Genomic DNA, 19,853 nt, shown 5'->3' on the forward strand with positions numbered 1-19,853 from the left:
GACACAGAGGCGCTTTCGGCCTTTTCGTAACCCCTGGAGGGGGTCTTCGGCCAGAGCATCCACCTCCGCAAATGATGGTCAGATTAGGGAAAGGCAAATCTCTTACAGAGCCAATCCGCTGGGTAGAGGCCGAGGCCGTTTGCCCAGAACAAGGGGGGCCAGATCCCAAAAGCCTCCAGCAAAATGACTCGAGGCGCTTAGTACCTTCGGACGACAGAGTGGGCGGACGCCTACTTAAGTTCAGCCACGTTTGGGTCGCAGTGGCACGCGACGCTTGGGTGGCAGAATTGATATCGTCCGGGTACAAGATAGAGTTTCTCGGGCTCCCGCCACGGCGATTCTTCCATTCCCGGCTTTCCGGAACAGAGTCGCAGGCGGAGAGTTTGTTACAGGCCATAATGACGCTACAGCGCAATGGGGTCATTGTCCCAGTACCGAAAAGCGAAGAGACACAAGGTTTTTACTCCAACCTGTTTTCGGTCCCCAAAAAGGACGGGACAGTAAGGCCAGTATTAGATCTAAAAATCCTAAACAAATTCATCAGAGTCAGGCGGTTCCGGATGGAATCCCTCCGTTCGGTCATTGCAGCCATGGATCCAGGGGAGTTCCTGGCCTCGATCGATGTGCAGGATGCATATCTGCACATTCCGATTTTTCCTCCACACCAGAGGTTCCTGCGTTTTGCGATCGGAGGGCGACATTTTCAATTTGTTGCTCTGCCCTTCGGTCTGGCCACTGCTCCCAGAGTCTTTACGAAGATAATGGCGGTGGTTATGGCCATCCTGCATGCTCGGGGCATAACGGTACTACCTTACCTGGACGACCTTTTGGTAAAGGGGCCGTCCTTTCAGGCGTGCCAGGAGAATGTCAGTATCACGCTGGATACCCTGGCGCGTCTAGGCTGGTTGATCAATCGGAACAAATCGTCCTTGGTTCCAGCCCAGAGAATTGTATTCCTAGGCATGGTTTTCAACACCTCCCGGGGGCTGGTGATCCTCCCTCAGGACAAAGCGCGAAAGATCAAACAGGGGGTACGGAACCTTCTACAGCCAGGCTCCAGATCCATCCGGTACGGCATGAGTGTGTTGGGCAGAATGGTGGCGGCGATGGAGGCAATCCCGTTTGCCCAGTTCCATCTCCGTCCGCTTCAGCATGCGCTCTTGTCAGCATGGGACAGAAGGTTGCTATCCCTCAGTCATCGGTGCAATTTGTCTCCGCTGGTCCGACAATCACTCCGGTGGTGGACTCGCGACTCGTCTCTTGTCCAGGGGAAACCCTTTCCCCCGGAACAGTGGTTGGTGGTGACGACCGATGCAAGCCTGCAAGGTTGGGGAGCAGTTTTCCAGAGTCACACAGCCCAGGGGCGGTGGTCCATTCAGGAGATAATTCTCCCGATCAACATTCTGGAGATACGGGCAATACGATTGGCCCTGCAACATTTTCAGTGTTTCCTGAGACACCGGCCGGTGCGCATTCAGTCGGACAATGCTACAGCAGTAGCATATGTCAACCATCAGGGGGGCACGCGCAGCCAAACAGCCATGCGCGAGGTTGGACTGGTACTGCGTTGGGCCGAAAAGAACCACGTGGTATTTTCAGCGGTGCACATTCCGGGAGTCGAAAACTGGGCGGCAGATTTTCTCAGCCGACAGGGGGTCGCGGCAGGGGAATGGTCCCTGCACCCCGAGGTTTTTCAACAGATCTGCCAACGGTGGGGGACACCAGACGTAGACCTTATGGCATCCAGAGAGAACGCCAAAGTGCAAAGGTTCGTCGCTCGATCCCTCGACCCGCAGGCGATCGCAGCAGACGCTCTGGTGCTTCCATGGAGCCAGTTTCGTCTCCCATACTTGTTCCCCCCGCTACCTCTGCTTCCAAGGGTCATCAGAAAGTTAAGGAGAGAGAAGGTTCCAGCAATTCTGCTAGCGCCAGACTGGCCTCGGAGGGCCTGGTATGCAGATCTGGTTCAGCTAGTGGTGGACGTACCCTGGCGTCTACCAGATCGACCGGACTTGCTGTCCCAGGGGTCGATCTACCATCCGAACTTGGGGGCCCTGTGTTTGACGGCGTGGCCATTGAATCTTGGCTGTTAACACAGGCAGGATTCAGGCGCGATGTGGTGGCCACGATGGTGAGTGCCCGAAAACCTTCCTCGGCGAAGGTATATCATCGGACTTGGGAAGTTTTTTTCCGTTGGTGTAGGGATCGCGGAGTGGCTCCTCTGGTTTTTTCAACCCCCAACGTACTGGCTTTTTTGCAGGCAGGGCTGGACGCAGGGCTGGCTCCGAGTTCGCTCAGGACGCAAATCTCGGCCCTGTCGGTCCTTTTTCAACGAAAGGTCGCTTCGGTCTGGCAGGTTAAGACGTTTATGCAGGGGGTCGCACATTTAGTACCCCCCTATAAGGCGCCGACGGAATCATGGGACCTGAACTTGGTGCTCAGAGCCCTTCAGGAGCCCCCCTTCGAACCCTTGCAAGAAGTCTCCTTACCTTACCTGTCCAGAAAAGTCGTTTTTCTGGTAGCTATTACGTCTATTAGGCGGGTTTCGGAATTGGCGGCTTTATCTTGTAAACCGCCGTTCTTGACTTTTTATAAGGATAAGGTAGTTTTAAGGCCAGCTCCCCCCTTCTTGCCGAAGGTTGTCTCTGCATTCCATATCAACGAAGACATTGTCTTACCTTCGTTTTGCCCGGCACCGGTGCACAAGGTAGAAAAGGCTTTGCACACACTGGATCTGGTAAGAGCTCTTAGGAGGTATGTGACAAGGACAGCATCTTTCCGCCGGACAGACTCTCTATTCGTGATCCCAGAAGGGAGACGGAAGGGGCTTGCTGCGTCCAAAGCGACTTTGGCCAGATGGGTTCGCCTGACGATTCAGGAATCTTATGAAATCAGTGGCACGCCGGTTCCGGCAGGGATCAAGGCACACTCGGCTCGAGCAGTGGGTGCCTCATGGGCACTGCGACACCAAGCTTCAGCGGAACAGGTGTGCAAAGCAGCTACCTGGTCCAGTTTGCATACGTTTGTCAAACATTATAACGTACATACCCAGGCATCCTCGGATGCAAGCCTGGGAAGAAAGATTCTTCAGGCAGCAGTTGCGCACCTCTAATCAGGGGCGCAAAGTAGCATGGATTGGGTGAGCTAAGATCCCGCCCAGGGACTGCTTTAGAACGTCCCACAGTCTCTGTGTCCCCCAATGAGACGAAGTAGAAACATGGATTTTTGTGAGTACTCACCGTAAAATCCTTTTCTCCGAGACGCTCATTGGGGGACACAGCACCCACCCTACTAGCCAGTTGGCTTTTGCTTATTTTAAGTTATACAAATCCTTATGTAAGGATCAGGGTGGTCCCTTTTCCAGACGTATAATTTCTTGCCTGAGTTTAAGGCGCGTTCTCCTACTGCTTATGCACTAAACTGAGTTACGCCCGGTCTGGGGGCGAGGGTGTATGCGGCGGAGGAGGAGCTAACTCTTTTTTTGTATACTTAGTGTCAGCCTCCAGACGGCAGAAGCACACACCCACAGTCTCTGTGTCCCCCAATGAGCGTCTCGGAGAAAAGGATTTTACGGTGAGTACTCACAAAAATCCATGTTTTCTCCTCATAATGATTTCAATTTTTCTCTACATTTTTGTGCAAATTATTGGTAACATTAAAGGTGTAAAAAGTTCTGAAAAGATTCTTCTTGAAATGATTTTTTTTTTTTATATTACAAAAACTTTTAACAAGGGTGTGTAGACTTTTAGTATTCACTACATGTTTTCTTTCTTTTTGTATAGTATAATTATTTGCTGGATCTTTCCCCATTGACCACAGAGATCAGGCCCTAGGCAGAGTAGTGCCAATATACGGTACTTGAAGCTGCTATCATATGAAAACGACGCTTGTCCATATGCCAGATTAGATGTGTGAACTTCATAGAATGGAGTCCTACGCCTTCTACCTCTCCCTACCCCCATGAACCAGAACAGAGTTGTTCTGGAGGATCTGGCCTACCCATGCGCATTTCGCAGATGAGTGGCTGCCATTTATTGTCACATTTAACCTGCAGTGGCCAGAAAATGTCTGCTCATAGTTGTTCAATGGTTTGTTTAGTTGAGAGAACTATAATTTGTTTTCAGAGTGTCACTATAACAAACAAAAAAAAGTATTGTGCAAATACTTTCTCTTGGGCACAATGCTAGTGATAATATTGGAAAAAGTAAAAATATGTAGAAGGCTCCATTTGTTGAACATTTATACCCTCTTTTCATCTTTCTCTCAGGAGCCTGTGTAGAGAACAGACTACTGAGCAAACAAGGAATCGTAAACTACTCCAAACTGCCGAGCAAGGAGATGTTGCAGGGCCAGCTCGTGGGGACGTTGACCACGCTTACCACACAGACTGCAAATCTCCTGACCCATCATTCCACGCGGTTATGTACCATGCTGGAGCAACATAGCAAGGAGACCACCGGTAACTGAGAAACCCCGCCAGTATACTGATTGGACTCCAATAAAAATGTGTATGAAAACTGTATTATGTATAAAATATTTTATTAGCAAGACCATAGAGAACATGGGATGTATCACCTACATAGAATGTGTAAAACATCAGTGAGACTAATGTGCCCGTGTCCCATGGTAAGTCCAAAATTACTTGCAATGTCCTGACTTTACAACTGTAATACTCTGGTTTGTTAATAAATGTTATAGAGTTTGTAATTTGTGTTATTGGCTGTAGAACCCAGGAAAGGGAATGTCTATGTCTCTGTCACACGTGTGGTTGGAGCCGTCCGGTCTGTAAGGTGACAGTCTCCTTCGTTTGCTGTCCTCGACATAAGCTGTAAGGTCTCCCCAATGGTTGGATTCTTCTTCTTTTCCACGGTTGTCTAATAAGGGGTGAAACCAACTTGTAGGTGCAGGGCTTGGTTTGGCATGGTACTGTGCTGGTCCTGCCCAGGCAGAGCCCAGGGAATCTGCATAATATGCTAACGGAGGCGGCTGGGAGTAACACTTCATTGCGTAGGCTGCAGCCATCTTGGTTGTTGTGTCATAATGTGCATAGTCCCGATGTGGAGCAATACCTTGTGAGGACAAGTACCAAGGTGGCTCTTTCTGTTCCACTGAATAGAGGCGGCTGGTTTGCAGAGGGTCCTGCAAGTAAGAAGGAGAAAAACGGACTGGTGGAGATGGAGTGAGGCGCTCTATGGGAGACTGGACACACAACCTGTAAAACAAGGAAAATTGTGACATTTTTACCCTGAATGCTTGCAGATTTCCATAGTATTTCCCTCCCTGATGATCAGTTATAGTTATTATAGTTGATCCAGTTACCCCACATAAAAAGCTGTCTTGTGCCTCCTTCAATTATCCGTATACAGTGTAACAGTATATACATGTTAAATGTTCTGCAAATATAAGCTAAAAGATGTGCCATTCAGATATGGAAACATACAGCCAGGGACCCATGCACGTGCTGCAATCTGACATCTTACTGACCCCATCATTGCACTCGGTACTTGTGAATCACAATGATCCCGGAATCCTTTAGCAAATGGATTGTGATCAATTTTCAGCTGTGTGATCTGCAAATAGATACAACACATTATACAGTATTGTACAAGCAAGCCCCATCATTTTGAAGAGATCATAGCACCACAATTTTCTCTAAGAATAAACATTTTGGTGTGAACCCACAGATCTATGGATTTCCTGGGAACATTTGATATATTTATTTAAGGCTTATTCGGAACCTGCAAATAAATTCTGGTTCCAGTATAGTTTATGTTTGACTGTGTCCAAAGCAATGGAGACGTGTCACAAATTGTTTATTTGAGGTTGTTCCACAAAGACAACCCATTTTTGCAAAGAAGCTGACACGGTGATCTATTTAGGCCATCAGCTGGTGAAGATGCTACTGCCAATGATTTCTACCATAGAAGAAATGTAACATTATTAGACCTCCTCTATGATGTGAATGTGCCCTTGATGGAACATACAACAAGGCTTCATCTTCACGAAATATCATTTTTAATAGGTTATTCCAAATGTTGAAAGATATCACTTATCCTCAGTATAGGTGATAACTTTCTGAGCTGTTAGGCTTTGATACCGAGAATGGGTGTAAAATACCCATGGACACCACCGCTGTTTATTCTTTAGAGGCCTTCTGGATATAGCTGAGTACAGTCCTTGATTTTTTTTATTTTTTTTTCTGGCCGTCCCATGAAGAACGATTAGAACTGTAGCAAACATACACAGCCACTTCTTCTTTCCGATGTGGCATTTTCAGAGCCAGTATTAGTAGGGTCCCAATTCCTAGTGGTCAGATCCTTAACGATCAGAAAGTTATCACCTATCTTGGTGAGAGATTACTGTTAATGTTGGGAACAACTTTTTAATTGCAAATCTGCTTCCTGTCCCTCCTTTGCTTTATATCTATACATTTTTGCTGCTACAAGAAAGGATTTTCTTACTGAAATAAAGACAACATAACACATACTCACTTCGGCATTTTGATAAGCGGTGACTGCTATGAATTGTGTCTCTGGAAAGGTGAAGGTATGACTTTGAGTTTCTGGGTTGCCGGAATCTGACAATCGTGTCACATGCAGTCGAGGCTGGTACTTATGTAGAGACTGCAAAACCACCATCTGTAAGGTCATGGTACATGTTAGATAGTCATACTTAGCTTATGCATGTACAGCAATAATCTGTTAAATACTGGAACGCAGTAAGATTATGGGGTCCATACATATTGGAAAGCAATGTGTGCAAACTCAATGTAGCCATATATTGACACACAGATGTGCACAAGTGTAAAGATAAAATACATATACACTGATCGGCAATAACATTAAAGGGGTTGTTCCTTTTAAATTAATTGTCAACCCTGGCTGTTGGTCGTAAAAAGAAACTGCGCTGTTCTCTCCGTCCCTTGGTCCAACTGTGAGTGAGAGGAAAGTGAGTACAGTATTGTTTTCTGTTATAACTACAACCAGGATAGAAAATTGAAATGACGCAGTGTCTTTTAGGATGTGGCTAATTACTGTGGCTGACCGCAACACGTATGGCATTGTTCACACGTTCAGTATTTGGTCAGTATTTTACCTCAGTATGTGTAAGCCAAAACCAGGAGTGGGTGATAAATACAGAAATGGTGACGTGTTTTCTATTAAGGTACTGTCACACTAAGGATCGCCTAGTGTGACAGGTAAGTAGCGACCCCCGTTCCCAGCGATGTCGCTGGTCAGATCTGCCTGTGTGGCAGCTCACTAGCGACCACTTAGCGATGTACCAGTGATCCTGACCGCGTCATATCGTTGGTCGGGATCGCTGGTACATCGCTAAGTGTGACAGTACCTTTATAGTTTTCATCTGATTGTTTCACTCCTGGTTTTGGCTTACATATACTGAGGTAAAAAACTCACCAAATACTGAATGTGGCCTGTTTGTGGAGGGCCAGTGGCTTTGCGATTGTAAAAAACATATCAATTCGCTATTGCAGTGTGCAGAGTTTTAGCCGTCCGACAGGTCTGTTTTCGCCCTAAAACCACCGACGTGAGGTGAATATCTTTCGTTAACCAGTTACAATGTCATCTGTCAAGGATTAAGACTAAAGCTGAACAAAATGATTAGCAGAAACCTGGTCCAGTGTCCATGTTGCTACTTCAAGGCAGCCGTATCAGTGCAGCAAAAACTTGACACTTGAATGCCAACTTATTGGGCGTCTCATTTGATTACTAGGTCCTTAGAAGAGCCCAAGTGCCAGCAAAGGAAGTTTTCATTGCCCTGGTCCAGCTGTCACAAAGTACCAACATGACGCCACACGGGAGCCGAGTAATCACAAGGGGAGCACAGGATGGCGGCATTCAAGTAGCAGCCAAAGAAGTTCGCATTATCTGGTAGGGCTGCCCTGAAGTATAGACGTAGGTTGCCAGACCATCGTACTTCAATTTTTTTTGCTGAACTCTAGGTAGGATATAGTAGACAGCAATTAACATTCACTTCTTGAAGTTGATGTGTTGGAAGCAGGAAAAATGGGCAAGAACAAGTGTCTGAGCAACTTTCACACTGGGCATATTGTGATGGTTATAGGACTTTGTCAGAGCATAATCAAATTAGCAGGTCTTGAGAATGTTTCCATTATGAAGAGAATAGTATCTGCTAAAAGAAGTCAAAGAAGGAGAGCTGGTTAACTGGAGACAAGGTGACAGGTGCCCGAGGCTCGTGGGGAACAAAAGTCTGCCTGTATGGTCTGATCTTACATAATGGCTGCTACAGCACAAATTGCTGGAAAACTGAATGCTGACTATAATCCGGGCTGTGGAGTCGGTGTCCATTTTGATGGATTTGGTATAAAATGGACCGACTCCTAAATTATATAATAAATTGGGTTCAGTAGTACAATGCAGGATGTGCTGTACATGTTTGCATAAGAATTTGCGAAAGTTATGAAATATCCTATAAATGTCTGTTCTGTTGCTGATCTAAGGATCTCTGCTTTTAGTTGTGAGATGAATCCGTGCTGTACTTTATGCACATGCTCAGTAGTGATCAGTGCTGTGGAGTTGGATTCGGGAGTCAGGGAAATTGACGAGTCGGAGTCTAAAGGCCCCGTCTCACTAAGCGATCTCGGTAGCGAGATCGCTGCTGAGTCACAACTTTTGTGACGTAACAGCGATCTCACCAGCGAGATCGCTATGTGTGACAGCGATCAGCGAGCAGCCCCCCTGCAGGTATCGCTGATCGCTGGAAGAAACCTCTGGACATTTCTTTGGTCGCTGGTCTCCCGCTGGCCAGCACGCATCGCTGTGTGTAACAGGCGGGAGACCAGCGATCAGGTGTCTCTCCACGCTCCGGTCCCAGTGATCCTTTGCACGAATGACCGCGAGATTTTGTTATCCCTCGAGACCGTGACATCTCGCGGTCATTCGTGCAAAGGATTACTGGGAACGGAGCGTGGAGAGAGGCAGGATGGCTGAACGGGACGTCGGAAGATGAGAATAACTATATTTTTTATTTTGATTCTATTTTTTACAGCGATGGCCAGCAATGCCGGGAGCTGGGCGTCGCTGTGCTGATCGCTGGTGAAGCTGTCTGTGTGACAGCTCACCAGAGATCACATAGCGACTTACTAGCGATCCTGACACCTTGATATCGGTGTCGGAATCGCTGGTAAGTCGCTTAGTGTGACGGGGCCTTAAGGTTTGGCTTACCTTATCCACAGCCCTGGCTATGATTGAAAGGTGCATAATGCTACGTGCGGCTTTATTCACACATCAGTATTTTTGATCTGTGTTTTGGATACACTCCTGGTTTTGGCATACAAACACTAATCAAAAATACTGACTAAATATTGTTTTGTGCATAAGTTTTTTTCTTTTTGTGTATGGGGCGGAATAGCATTGTAGTACAAAATTTAAGGTTTTAATGTTGTGGCTTATTGGTATATACTTCTGTATTAGAGATGCTACCAATTGATTTGCAGGTCACAGTCCATCAACCAGGCCAAGTAATTTGGGTCCATCGGACGAGAGGTCCTCAAACCACCTTTTACCTGTTGTTATCCACATTTACTTTTTCTTTTTTTCCCCACTTTTGATTTGCAATTATCGTTACCATGTGATGAACATGTGGTGTTAAGGGCCCGTTACACATAGCGATATCGCTAGCAATATCGCTATAACTTCACTGGTTTTGTGACGCAGAAGCGATATTGCTAGCGATATCGCTGCATGTGATACTTACCTCCGACCCGCTCCCCCGCTGGTTATAGCTGATCGCGCGAGAACGTCCTGGGCCATTTCTCGTCGTCTGCTTCCTGCTGTGGCGACGAGCGACGCGTGCGGGAGGACGTCTTCATCGCCTCGTCTGACAGGTAAGTAGTGACCGCTGCTTTGTCGCTGGTGAGATCTGCCTGTTTGGCAGCTCACTAGCGACCACTTAGGCCTGTTTCACACATCAGTTTTTTTGGTCAGTCAAAATCCGCTAAAATGGCAGATAACGGATCCATTCCTGTGCTGACCACAACGTTTGGCACCGGACCGTTATTTTAACGGATCCGTCAAAGGAAGAATTTTAAATAAACCACTGCCTGGGGGGGGAGGGAGAAAGAGAGAAAATCTTTCAGCCGCCAGAACAGAGTTTAGGGTTAAATTTGCGGCTGAGTGAAGTCTTTCGGGCATGCGCAGTGAGAAATGCGGATCCTGCCGCCCGAAAATACGTTGTATGGTACGTTCGGGCATGTCGGCAGACGTCAAAATTTTGGCGGTTCTGCAAAAAAACGGATCCAACGGATGGCCATCCGTCAAGATCCGCCGGTAATGCAACTCAATGGGGAAAAAACGGATCCGCCAAGAAAGATGGCGGATCCGGTTTTTTTTGCAAAACGGCGGATTTTGACTGATGGACACAAACGGATGTGTGAAACAGGCCTTAGTGATGCACCAGCGATCCTGACCGGGTCATATCGTTGTCGGGATCGCTGGTGCATCGCTAAGTGTAACGGTACCCTTATCCCATGACTGCTAATCAAAAGAATAGCTGTGGACACCAGGAGGTTGGAGGTGTTTCCCGTCCAATGACCACAGAATGATTTGTTCGCTGGACTGACTCCTGCGAGTTGATTTGCTCCATCTCTAATCATTTCTATAAGTTTTCCTACCTGTGTCAGGTTACTAGAGGCTCCTTTGTTGTTGGTCAGTTTCAGTTTGCTGAATGTTACGTCTTGTCTCATCCAGTGTGCACCAGTGTTAGGAGAATCAGGGTGATGGTAAATTCGGTTTCCTAAATCGGAAAGAAGAATCATTTATTATATCTTAGATTAAATAGACCCATCGTGTCAGTAAATAAACCATGCAAGTAAGTACCATAAAGGCTCAACACAAAAGGCAATGTAAAAAGTTATATTTCTTAGTTTTGTTTAATTTTAATTGTATTTTAACCTCCCTACTATATCTAGCCACCATATTAATCACTTAGCCTTTTTCACTATATTCATTTTTTTTTAGATAATTCATGTTCTTTGCAACTATTCTAATATCAGCGTTATTTTGTTGCATTCATATTTGCATGTCTTGTGGGTAAACTTACAGGGCCCTGTGCTGATTTTAAGCATTTTTTTTTACTAAGAGAAGCACTCCAGCTATTTTTTTGCACTTATGCTTATTCACTATCAATATTTTATCCGTTTAACTAATTTCATCCCGTCTCAGTTACATCTATACATTTCATACTTCATTGTAGGAAGTTGTGTCGTGGTCTCCAGGCTGAGAACTTGTCTAGTACATGCATTGATGTGTTGCCAGAACATCAATCTCTGACTTCCTGTGAAATGCAGGATTGCAACATCACTTACCAAATCCCTTCTGGCAGCTCTCCGACTATTTCACTCCCTCTCCCCATTTAAAAATAAAGTGATACAAAATTACCATATTTGATTTCACACCTTTAAAGTCTGATCACAACATAACATTGTTAAACCTGTACGTTTAAAAGTTGTGATTTAAAAAAATAAATACATTTTACCACTGGAGAAAAATATATACATTTGAAATCGACATTGACCTGAACAGAAAACAAAACCCACCAAAAAATTCCAGAGTTGCGTGTTTTCACCATTTTACTGTTACAGATTTTTTTTTCACATATTCTGTACTACATTGTATGGTAAATGAATGGTGTCATTCAAAAGTACAACTCGTCCCACAAAAGAAAAGCCCTCACACATGTCTCTTTTGACCGAAAAATAAATAAGTTAAAACTCTTGAAAGAAGGGGAAACAAAAACAGAAGCTTACAAAGGAAAAATGACTGGTGGGAAGGGGTTAATAATACCGTAGTTTATACTGCACTATGTAAGCAAAAAAAATTTGGAGTGTTTTTTTATGTGTTTGACCTTACAGCAGTGTTTTGTATATATGGTCATTTATTAGTGTTTGATACATCCATAGAGTATAAATAACCCTCAGAGATCTTACTGGAATTAATACCTGGCATGTTGCCCTCAGCCTTGCCACATTGGATCCACTTTCCTCCTTGGAATCTCCAGTGGTTCTGATCTGCCAAAACTACATCCACATGAAGAGTGTACTGAGCCAGAGGATCCAGTCCTGACACACGGTAACTGAGGAATGGGAACATGCGCCTGTGAGAGGGAATACATAACAAAATATACAATATTAGTTCATTAGTCTATTTTTAGGTAATCTAGAAGTGTAGTAAATGTTATAATTTATCTTCATATCTATAATATGAGTTAAAAATCAAAGGAGCAAATATCTTTGCAATTCTGCACAGCAATTTTTGCCAAATTGAACTTGTTATCCAGACCACAATTGATTGAGGAGTCTTGGGTAATTTAGAGTAAATTAGAACATTATGTGACAATGAGAACTTGTATAGATTAGAGGGGACACAACAGAAGAAAATCAAAGTAGAATTCCCATTTGGTAGTGATTCACATGACATGGAAGAATCTTGTATAGTGGGAGAGAAGTGCACTGTCCCTTAACACTTGTCCCATCTCATAGCAAGAAATTGTGACCATCAACCCACAGAGGCTTCTTATGTGATATGAGTGCTTTGGCATGTCCTCTCATCATCTAATATCTGTTGGGGGCCTACAAAATTACTCCTAACATAATTTCAGAGGAGATAATGGATGGTTTAAAAGCAATCACACAATTGATAGATAAGCCAATGACAGTGGTTTACTTAGCCCTCCCTATAGACAACACGTGTGATGCTAGTCACAACTCATGCACAAGCCATGAGCATGGTAGTCAAACGTTTCGGTGTCAGATACCAGAGAGCATAGTCGTGTCACAGTCCGAGGTTACAATAACACGAAGATAGCAAATGAAATCAAAGGGGCTAGGAAAACAGACAGAGCAAAGTCAGGCAACAATAGATCAACAGAGCACTGAAATACAAGGCAAATATGCACCACTGATCAAATGTTATGACTGACAGAGATTTGGGATTGACAGCTTGGTTATGCAGCTGGGTAATCACTTAAGGGCATGTCACGCTAAGAGATATCGCTAGTGACGTTATAGCGATATTGCTAGCGATATCGCTATGTCTGATACTTACCTACAACCCGCTCCCCGCTGGTTATCGCTGATGGCACGAGAACAGGCTGGACTGTTTCTCGTCTGCTTCCTGCGGCGCTTCCTGCTGTGACGACGAGCGACGCGTGGTGCCTGGCGGGAGGACGCAGGATCGCCTCGTCTGACAGGTAAGTAGCGACCCCCGTCCCCAGCGATGTGGCTAGTGAGATCTGCCTGTGTGGCAGCTCACTAGCGACCACTTAGCGATGTACCAGCGATCCTGACCGCGTCATATCACTGGTCGGGATCGCTGGTACATCGCTAAGTGTGACAGTACCCTTAGAACAGGGAACACCAGAAGGAAGGTCGGCACTTCCCAGTCTCAGATTGAATGGCTGAGCTGTCTTATCAAAATACTGACAGAAGATTAGATGACTGAGTTGTCACCAGGGCTGTGGAGTCGGAGTTGGAGTCCGTATAAAATGGACCGACTCCTAACATATACAGTATAATAAATTGGGTAAAGTAGTTCAATGCAGAATGTGCTGAATATTTTTTCATAGGAATTTGGGAAAGTTATGAAATGTCCTATAAATGACTGTTCTATTCCTGATCTAAGGCTACATTCACAGTGTTTTTCCTGCGTTTTTTGAGGATAAGCTTTTCAGTTGCAAAAGCAGATCAGCTTTTTAAAAAACGGCATCACCTGAAAGGTTTTTGAGCTCATAGCTAATGTTTTCAATAGCAAAAGCAGATTAGAAATCTGCTCTATCTATCTATCTATCTATCTATCTATCTATCCATATCTGTCTATCTATATCATATCTGTACCAAAAAGAATGAAAACCGGGTAGTACACAGACTAACACTCCTTTTTTTTAGCACCAGTCAGGTACACCTCATAGCTGCCCAAAAGGACGCCCAGGACAGGCATTGCTAGTCTTCAGTAACACATCAACATCAATTGATAGTTGGAATAAATAGACTGCATTCACCACCACATCTTCTTAAGGTGCAGGCTTTATTTTCAAGTGTAGGGGTGTGCAGTATGAGGTTCTGCAGCAGCTGAGGTGTGCAGTATGAAATTCTGCAGAACAGTATGAGGTTCTACCCCCCCCCCAGGTTTGATCCTGGCTACGCCCATAGTGTGAATGTAGCCTGAGGATCTAGGCTTTATCTTAGCCGAGATAAGTCATAGTGTGTATGTGTGTGTGTGTGTGTGTGTATATATATATATATATACACACATACAGTATATATATACTGTATATAAATATATATATATATATATACAGTACAGACCAAAAGTTTGGACACACCTCAATCAAAGTGTTTTCTTTATTTTCATGACTATGAAAATTGTAGATTCACTCTGAAGGCATCAAAACTATGAATTAACACATGTGGAATTATATAATTAACAAAAAAGTGTGAAACAACTGAAAATACTGTATGTCTTATATTCTAGGTTCTTCAAAGTAGCCACCTTTTGCTTTGATTTCTGCTTTGCACACTCTTGGCATTCTCTTTATGATCTTCAAGAGGTAGTCACCGGAAATGGTTTTCACTTCACAGGTGTGCCCTGTCAGGTTTAATAAGTGGGATTTCGTGCCTTATAAATGAGGTTGGGACCATCAGTTGTGTTGTGCAGAAGTCTGGTGGATACACAGGTGATAGTCCTACTGAATAGACTGTTAGAATTTGTATTAGGGCAAGGAAAAAGCAGCTGAGTAAAGAAAAACGAGTGGCCATCATTACTTTAAGAAATGAAGGTCAGTCAGTCCGAAAAATTGGGAAAACTTTGAAAGTGTCCCCAAGTGCATTGGCAAAAACTCTCAAGCGCTACAAAGAAACTGGCTCACATGAGGACCGCCCCAGGAAAGGAAGACCAAGAGTCACCTCTGCTGCGGAGGATAAGTTCATCCGAGTCACCAGCCTCAGAAATCGCAGGTTACCAGCAGCTCAGATTAGGGACCAGGTCAATGCCACACAGAGTTCTAGCAGCAGACACATCTCTACAACAACTGTTAAGAGGAGACTTTGTGCAGCAGGCCTTCATGGTAAAATAGCTGCTAGGAAACCACTGCTAAGTAGAGTTGAGCGACTTTGGTCGGATCGGGTTTCGTGAAACCCGAATGAAACAAAATTTGTTTCGGATGAAACTGGTCCGACTAGGGCAAAAAAGTCGGAGTTTCGTCTGAAACCTGACCCCAATGCAAGTCAATGGGGAATAAAAGTCGGCATTGAGTGGATGAATGTCATCCGCTCAATGCCAACTTTTATTTCCCATTGACATGCATTGGGGTCGGGTTTCAGACGAAACTCCGACTTTTTTTTGCCCTAGTCGGACCAGTTTCATCCGAAACAGATTTTGTTTCATTCGGGTTTCACGAAACCCGATCCAACCAAAGTCGCTCAACTCTACTGCTAAGGACAGGCATCATGCAGAAGAGACTTGTTTGGGCTAAAGAACACAAGGAATGGACATTAGACCAGTGGAAATCTGTGCTTTGGTCTGATGACTCCAAATTTGAGATCTTTGGTTCCAACCACCATGTCTGTGCGACGCAGAAAAGGTGAACAGATGGACTCTACATGCCTGGTTCCCACCGTGAAGCATGGAGGAGGAGGTGAGATGGTGTGGGGGTGCTTTGCTGGTGACACTGTTGGGGATTTATTCAAAATTGAAGGCATACTGAACCAGCATGGCTACCACAGCATCTTGCAGCGGCATGCTATTCCATCCGGTTTGTGTTTAGTTGGACCATCGTTTATTTTTCAACAGGACAATGACCTCAAACACACCTCCAGGCTGTGTAAGGGTTATTTGACCAAGAAGGAGAGTGAGGGGGTGCTACGTCAGATGACCTGGCCTCCACAGACACCAGACCTGAACCCAATCGAGATGGTTTAGGGTGAGCTGGACCGCAGATTGAAGGCAAAAGGGCCAACAAGTGCTAAGCATCTCTGGGAACTCCTTCAAGACTGTTGGAAGACCATTTCCAGTGACTACCTCTTGAAGCTCATCAAGAGAATGTCAAGAGTGTGCAAAGCAGTAATCAAAGCAAAAGGTGGCTACTTTGAAGAACCTAGAATATAAGACATATTTTCAATTGTTTCACACTTTTTTGTTAATTATATAATTCCGCATGTGTTAATTCATTGTTTTGATGCCTTCAGAGTGAATCTACAATTTTCATAGTCATGAAAATAAAGAAAACTCTTTGAATGAGATGGTGTTTCCAAACTTTGGTCTGTACCGTATGTATGTAATCGATATTATACAGTGTATTACATTTTTACAATTTATTACAGTTTTTTGTGTTCTAAAGTTGTATTCCAATAAATAGAACATAATATCTATCTAAATATCTTGATTATTGGATCATAAAAATGATTAAATGTCTGATGTTCACATTGTACCACAATAAATTTTTCACTTAAATATAAGCAATATATGTGGGAGTCGGAGTAAGGGAAATTGAGGAGTCGGAGTCGCAGATTTGGCTTACCGACTCCACAGCCCTGGTTGTCACTCACCAAACTGACAGCTCAGCACAACCCTGATTCTATAGGGCAGCAAAACTGGCACTCACTGCATCCAAGACACACTGAGCGAAAGAATCGTGACAGTACCCTTTCTTCTGGGGTGGGGGCACCAGAACCCCAGGCTTCCCAGGAAACCTAAAATGGAATGCCCTGACCAAACAATCTGCTTCACAGAATGAGCCGGCGCTAATTATCTCTCCTTGGGTCCGTATCCTCTCCAATGAGCAATGAACAAATTATTGGGGTGAATTTCGGACCCTCAGAATCCATGATTTTCTGCACCTCATTCTCTAAACCTCCATCTACAAGAACTGGAGGATGCAGGAATGAGAAGCAACACCAAAGGGATAAACTCTTTTAATAGGGGTCTGTGGAACTTATTAAGGACACAAGGAGACTGAGGAAGTTTTAATCTAAAGGCTATCGACTGGACTACCTCCAGTGTCTCATACAGGCCAATAAATTTAGGACTCGACTCCGCCGATGGTACGTTACCTTAATATTTTTACAAGATAGCCAAACCATATCCACTGCTTTGAAGATGGAACACTTCCTATCGGCCTTACGTTTTTAATTAAATTGAGCCACCCCAATATTCTTTTGAACCTCCCTCCAGACATCTCCCAAGTTTCTGTATCGCCACCTCTATTCCAGGACACCTAGAACACATCCTAGAAAATTCACCAAAATGAGGATGAAAACTATAATTACAAAAAAAGGTGAGCTTCCAGTGGTCTGATTGACCTAACTGCTACAGGTGAAGTCCGCAAAAGGTAAAAATCAGGACCAGTCCTCCTGCTGAGCTGCAGCAAAACATCTTAAAATTTATTCTGATGATTGATTTGTCCTTTCTGGCCATTGGTTTCAGTGTGGTAAGCAGAGGAGAATGAAAAATCAGTCCCCAATTTATTACAAAACACTCTCCAGAATTTGGAGACAAATTGCTTCCCTTTATCCCATGCAATATTGAATAGAATACCATGCAGTCTCACCACGTAATTGATAAACAACCTGGAAAGAGTTTGTTTACTGAATCGGTCAACTACCAACTAAATAACAGTTTTTCCACCAATAAAATGCCAATTAGTGATGAAATCCAAGGACCGAAGACTCCATAGTCTTTCTGAAATTGGCAATGGAACCAATTTCCTGGCCAGCTGGTTATGACAGACTTTAGCGCATGCACAAGTTTCACAAGCGGTTACAAAAATTCTGAATCATGAAACTCCTGCAACAGACACAATCTTAGATACACCGGCAAAAGTAATTTGGAACCTGAAGGTGCCAACGACTGGGCTTTACGGATCTCTGTGTCCAATTTAGGAGAAACCATAGACACTACAATACCCTGAGAAAGAAAGGAGGATGGAGAGTGGAGGAGAAATCGAATCAGGGTTGCATGATAAAACGTCAGTCCTCATCCTTGGACCCAGGCCTGAACCTGATTGTGTTGGAGTTAACCATTTAGTGGATTCAGTGTAGGCTAAATTTTTATGATCTGTCGCCACAGTAACATAGTTATTATGGTTGAAGGAAGACTTTAAGTCCATCTAGTTCAACCCATATCCCATGTGGCAAACAGTGAGCTTCAAATTGGGGAAAAAAATTTCCTTCCCGACTCCACATACGGCAATCAGACTAGCTCCCTGGATCAACGCAATATTAAGGAAACTAGTGTATTTACCCTGTAACATTATACTTTTCAAGAAAGGCATCCAGGCCCTTCTTAAATTTTAGTAGGGAATCACTCATTACAACATCATATGGCAGAGAGTTCCATAGTCTCACTGCTCTTACAGTAAAGAATCCGCGTCTATGAGTATGCTTAAACCTTCTTTCCTCCAGATGTAGAGGATGCCCGCTTGTCCCCGTCACAGGTCTAAGAGTAAAAAGATCATTAGAAATGTCTTTGTATTGTCCCCGCATATATTTATACATTGTAATAAGATCACCCCTAAGCCTTCGATTTTCCAAACTAAATAACCCCAAGTGTAATAATCTATCTTGGTATTGCAGACCCCCCCCAGTTCTCTAATAACCTTGGTCGCTCTTGTCTGCACCCGCTCCAGTTCAGCTATGTCTTTCTTATACACCGAACACCAGAACTGTACACAGTATTCTAAGTGTGGTCGCACTAGTGACTTGTATAGAGGTAAAATTATATTCTCCTCATGAGCATCTATGCCTCTTTTAATGTATCCCATTATTTTATTTGCCTTTGCAGCAGCTGCCTGAGACTGACCACTAAATGTGAGTTTGTCGTCCACCCATACACCCAGGTCTTTTTCAGTGACAGTTTTGCCCAGTGCTTTATAATTAAGCACATAATTATACATCTTGTTTGTGCTACCCAAGTGCATGACCTTACATTTATCCCCATTAAAGCTCATTTGCCATTTATCAGCCCAAGCTTCTAGTTTACATGAATCCTCCTCTAATATAAAATTGTCCTCCTCTGTATTGATTACCCTGCAGAGTTTAGTGTCATCTGCAAATATTGAAATTCTACTCTCTATGCCCCCTACAAGGTCATTAATAAATATGTTAAAAAGCGGGCCCAATACTGACCCCTGTGGTACCCCACTGCTAACCGTGACCCAGTCTGTGTGCTCCATTAATAACCACCCTTTGTTTCCTATCCCTGAGCCAGCTCTTAACGCACTTACACATATTTTCCCCTATCCCCATTGTTCTCATTTTATGTATCAACCTTTTGTGTGGCACCGTATCAAAAGCTTTTGAAAAGTCCATAAACACCATGTCCACTGCATTCCCTTGGTCCAGTCCGGAACTTACCTCTTTATAAAAGCTTATCAGATTAGTTTGACAGGAACAGTCCCTCGCAAACCCATGTTGATATTGGGTAATGAGGTTATTCTTCTTCAGATACTCCAGTATAGTATCTCTTAGAAAACCCTCCAGGATTTTACCCACAGTTGAGGTTCAACTTACTGGCCTATAATTTCCAAGTTCAGTTTTAGTCCCCTTTTTGAATATAGGCACCACATTTGCCATACGCCAGTCCTGTGGTACAGACCCTGTTAATATGGAATCTTTAAAGAGTAAAAATAATGGTCTATGTATGACTGTACTTAATTCCTGCAGTACTCGGTGGTGTATCCCATCCGGGCCTGTGGATTTGTTAATTTTAGTGATTTTTAGACGCCGACGTACTTCCTGCTGAGTTAAGCAGGTGACATTTAGTGGAGAATTTTTATTACTGATCATGGGACAGTGACTTGATGAACTGCCCCCTCCAAAAAAT

General features: G+C 44.1%; 2 protein-coding genes across 2 annotated transcripts in view; one reads left to right on the forward strand and one right to left on the reverse strand.

Moving 5' to 3' along the window:
- Positions 1 to 4,702, forward strand: part of MRPL10 (mitochondrial ribosomal protein L10) — a 27,854-nt gene extending 23,152 nt beyond the window's left edge. The window contains exon 5 of the mRNA XM_073572474.1: positions 4,268 to 4,702. Within this exon, the coding sequence (XP_073428575.1) occupies positions 4,268 to 4,467 (200 nt within the window). The 3' untranslated portion in view covers positions 4,468 to 4,702. The remainder of the gene's footprint in view (positions 1 to 4,267) is intronic.
- The window catches only part of TBX21 (T-box transcription factor 21), a 32,714-nt gene continuing 17,383 nt past the window's right edge, over positions 4,523 to 19,853 (reverse strand). Inside the window, exons 2-6 of the mRNA XM_073572466.1 lie at positions 11,978 to 12,132; positions 10,652 to 10,773; positions 6,492 to 6,638; positions 5,485 to 5,570; positions 4,523 to 5,212 (exon numbers count right to left, since the gene is read on the reverse strand). Of these exons, the coding sequence (XP_073428567.1) occupies positions 4,714 to 5,212; positions 5,485 to 5,570; positions 6,492 to 6,638; positions 10,652 to 10,773; positions 11,978 to 12,132 (1,009 nt within the window). The 3' untranslated portion in view covers positions 4,523 to 4,713. The remainder of the gene's footprint in view (positions 5,213 to 5,484; positions 5,571 to 6,491; positions 6,639 to 10,651; positions 10,774 to 11,977; positions 12,133 to 19,853) is intronic.

The sequence above is a fragment of the Dendrobates tinctorius genome, unplaced genomic scaffold, assembly GCF_039654945.1.
Source record: "Dendrobates tinctorius isolate UK_male_01 unplaced genomic scaffold, ASM3965494v1 ptg000032l, whole genome shotgun sequence".
Classification (NCBI taxonomy): Eukaryota; Metazoa; Chordata; class Amphibia; order Anura; family Dendrobatidae; genus Dendrobates; species Dendrobates tinctorius.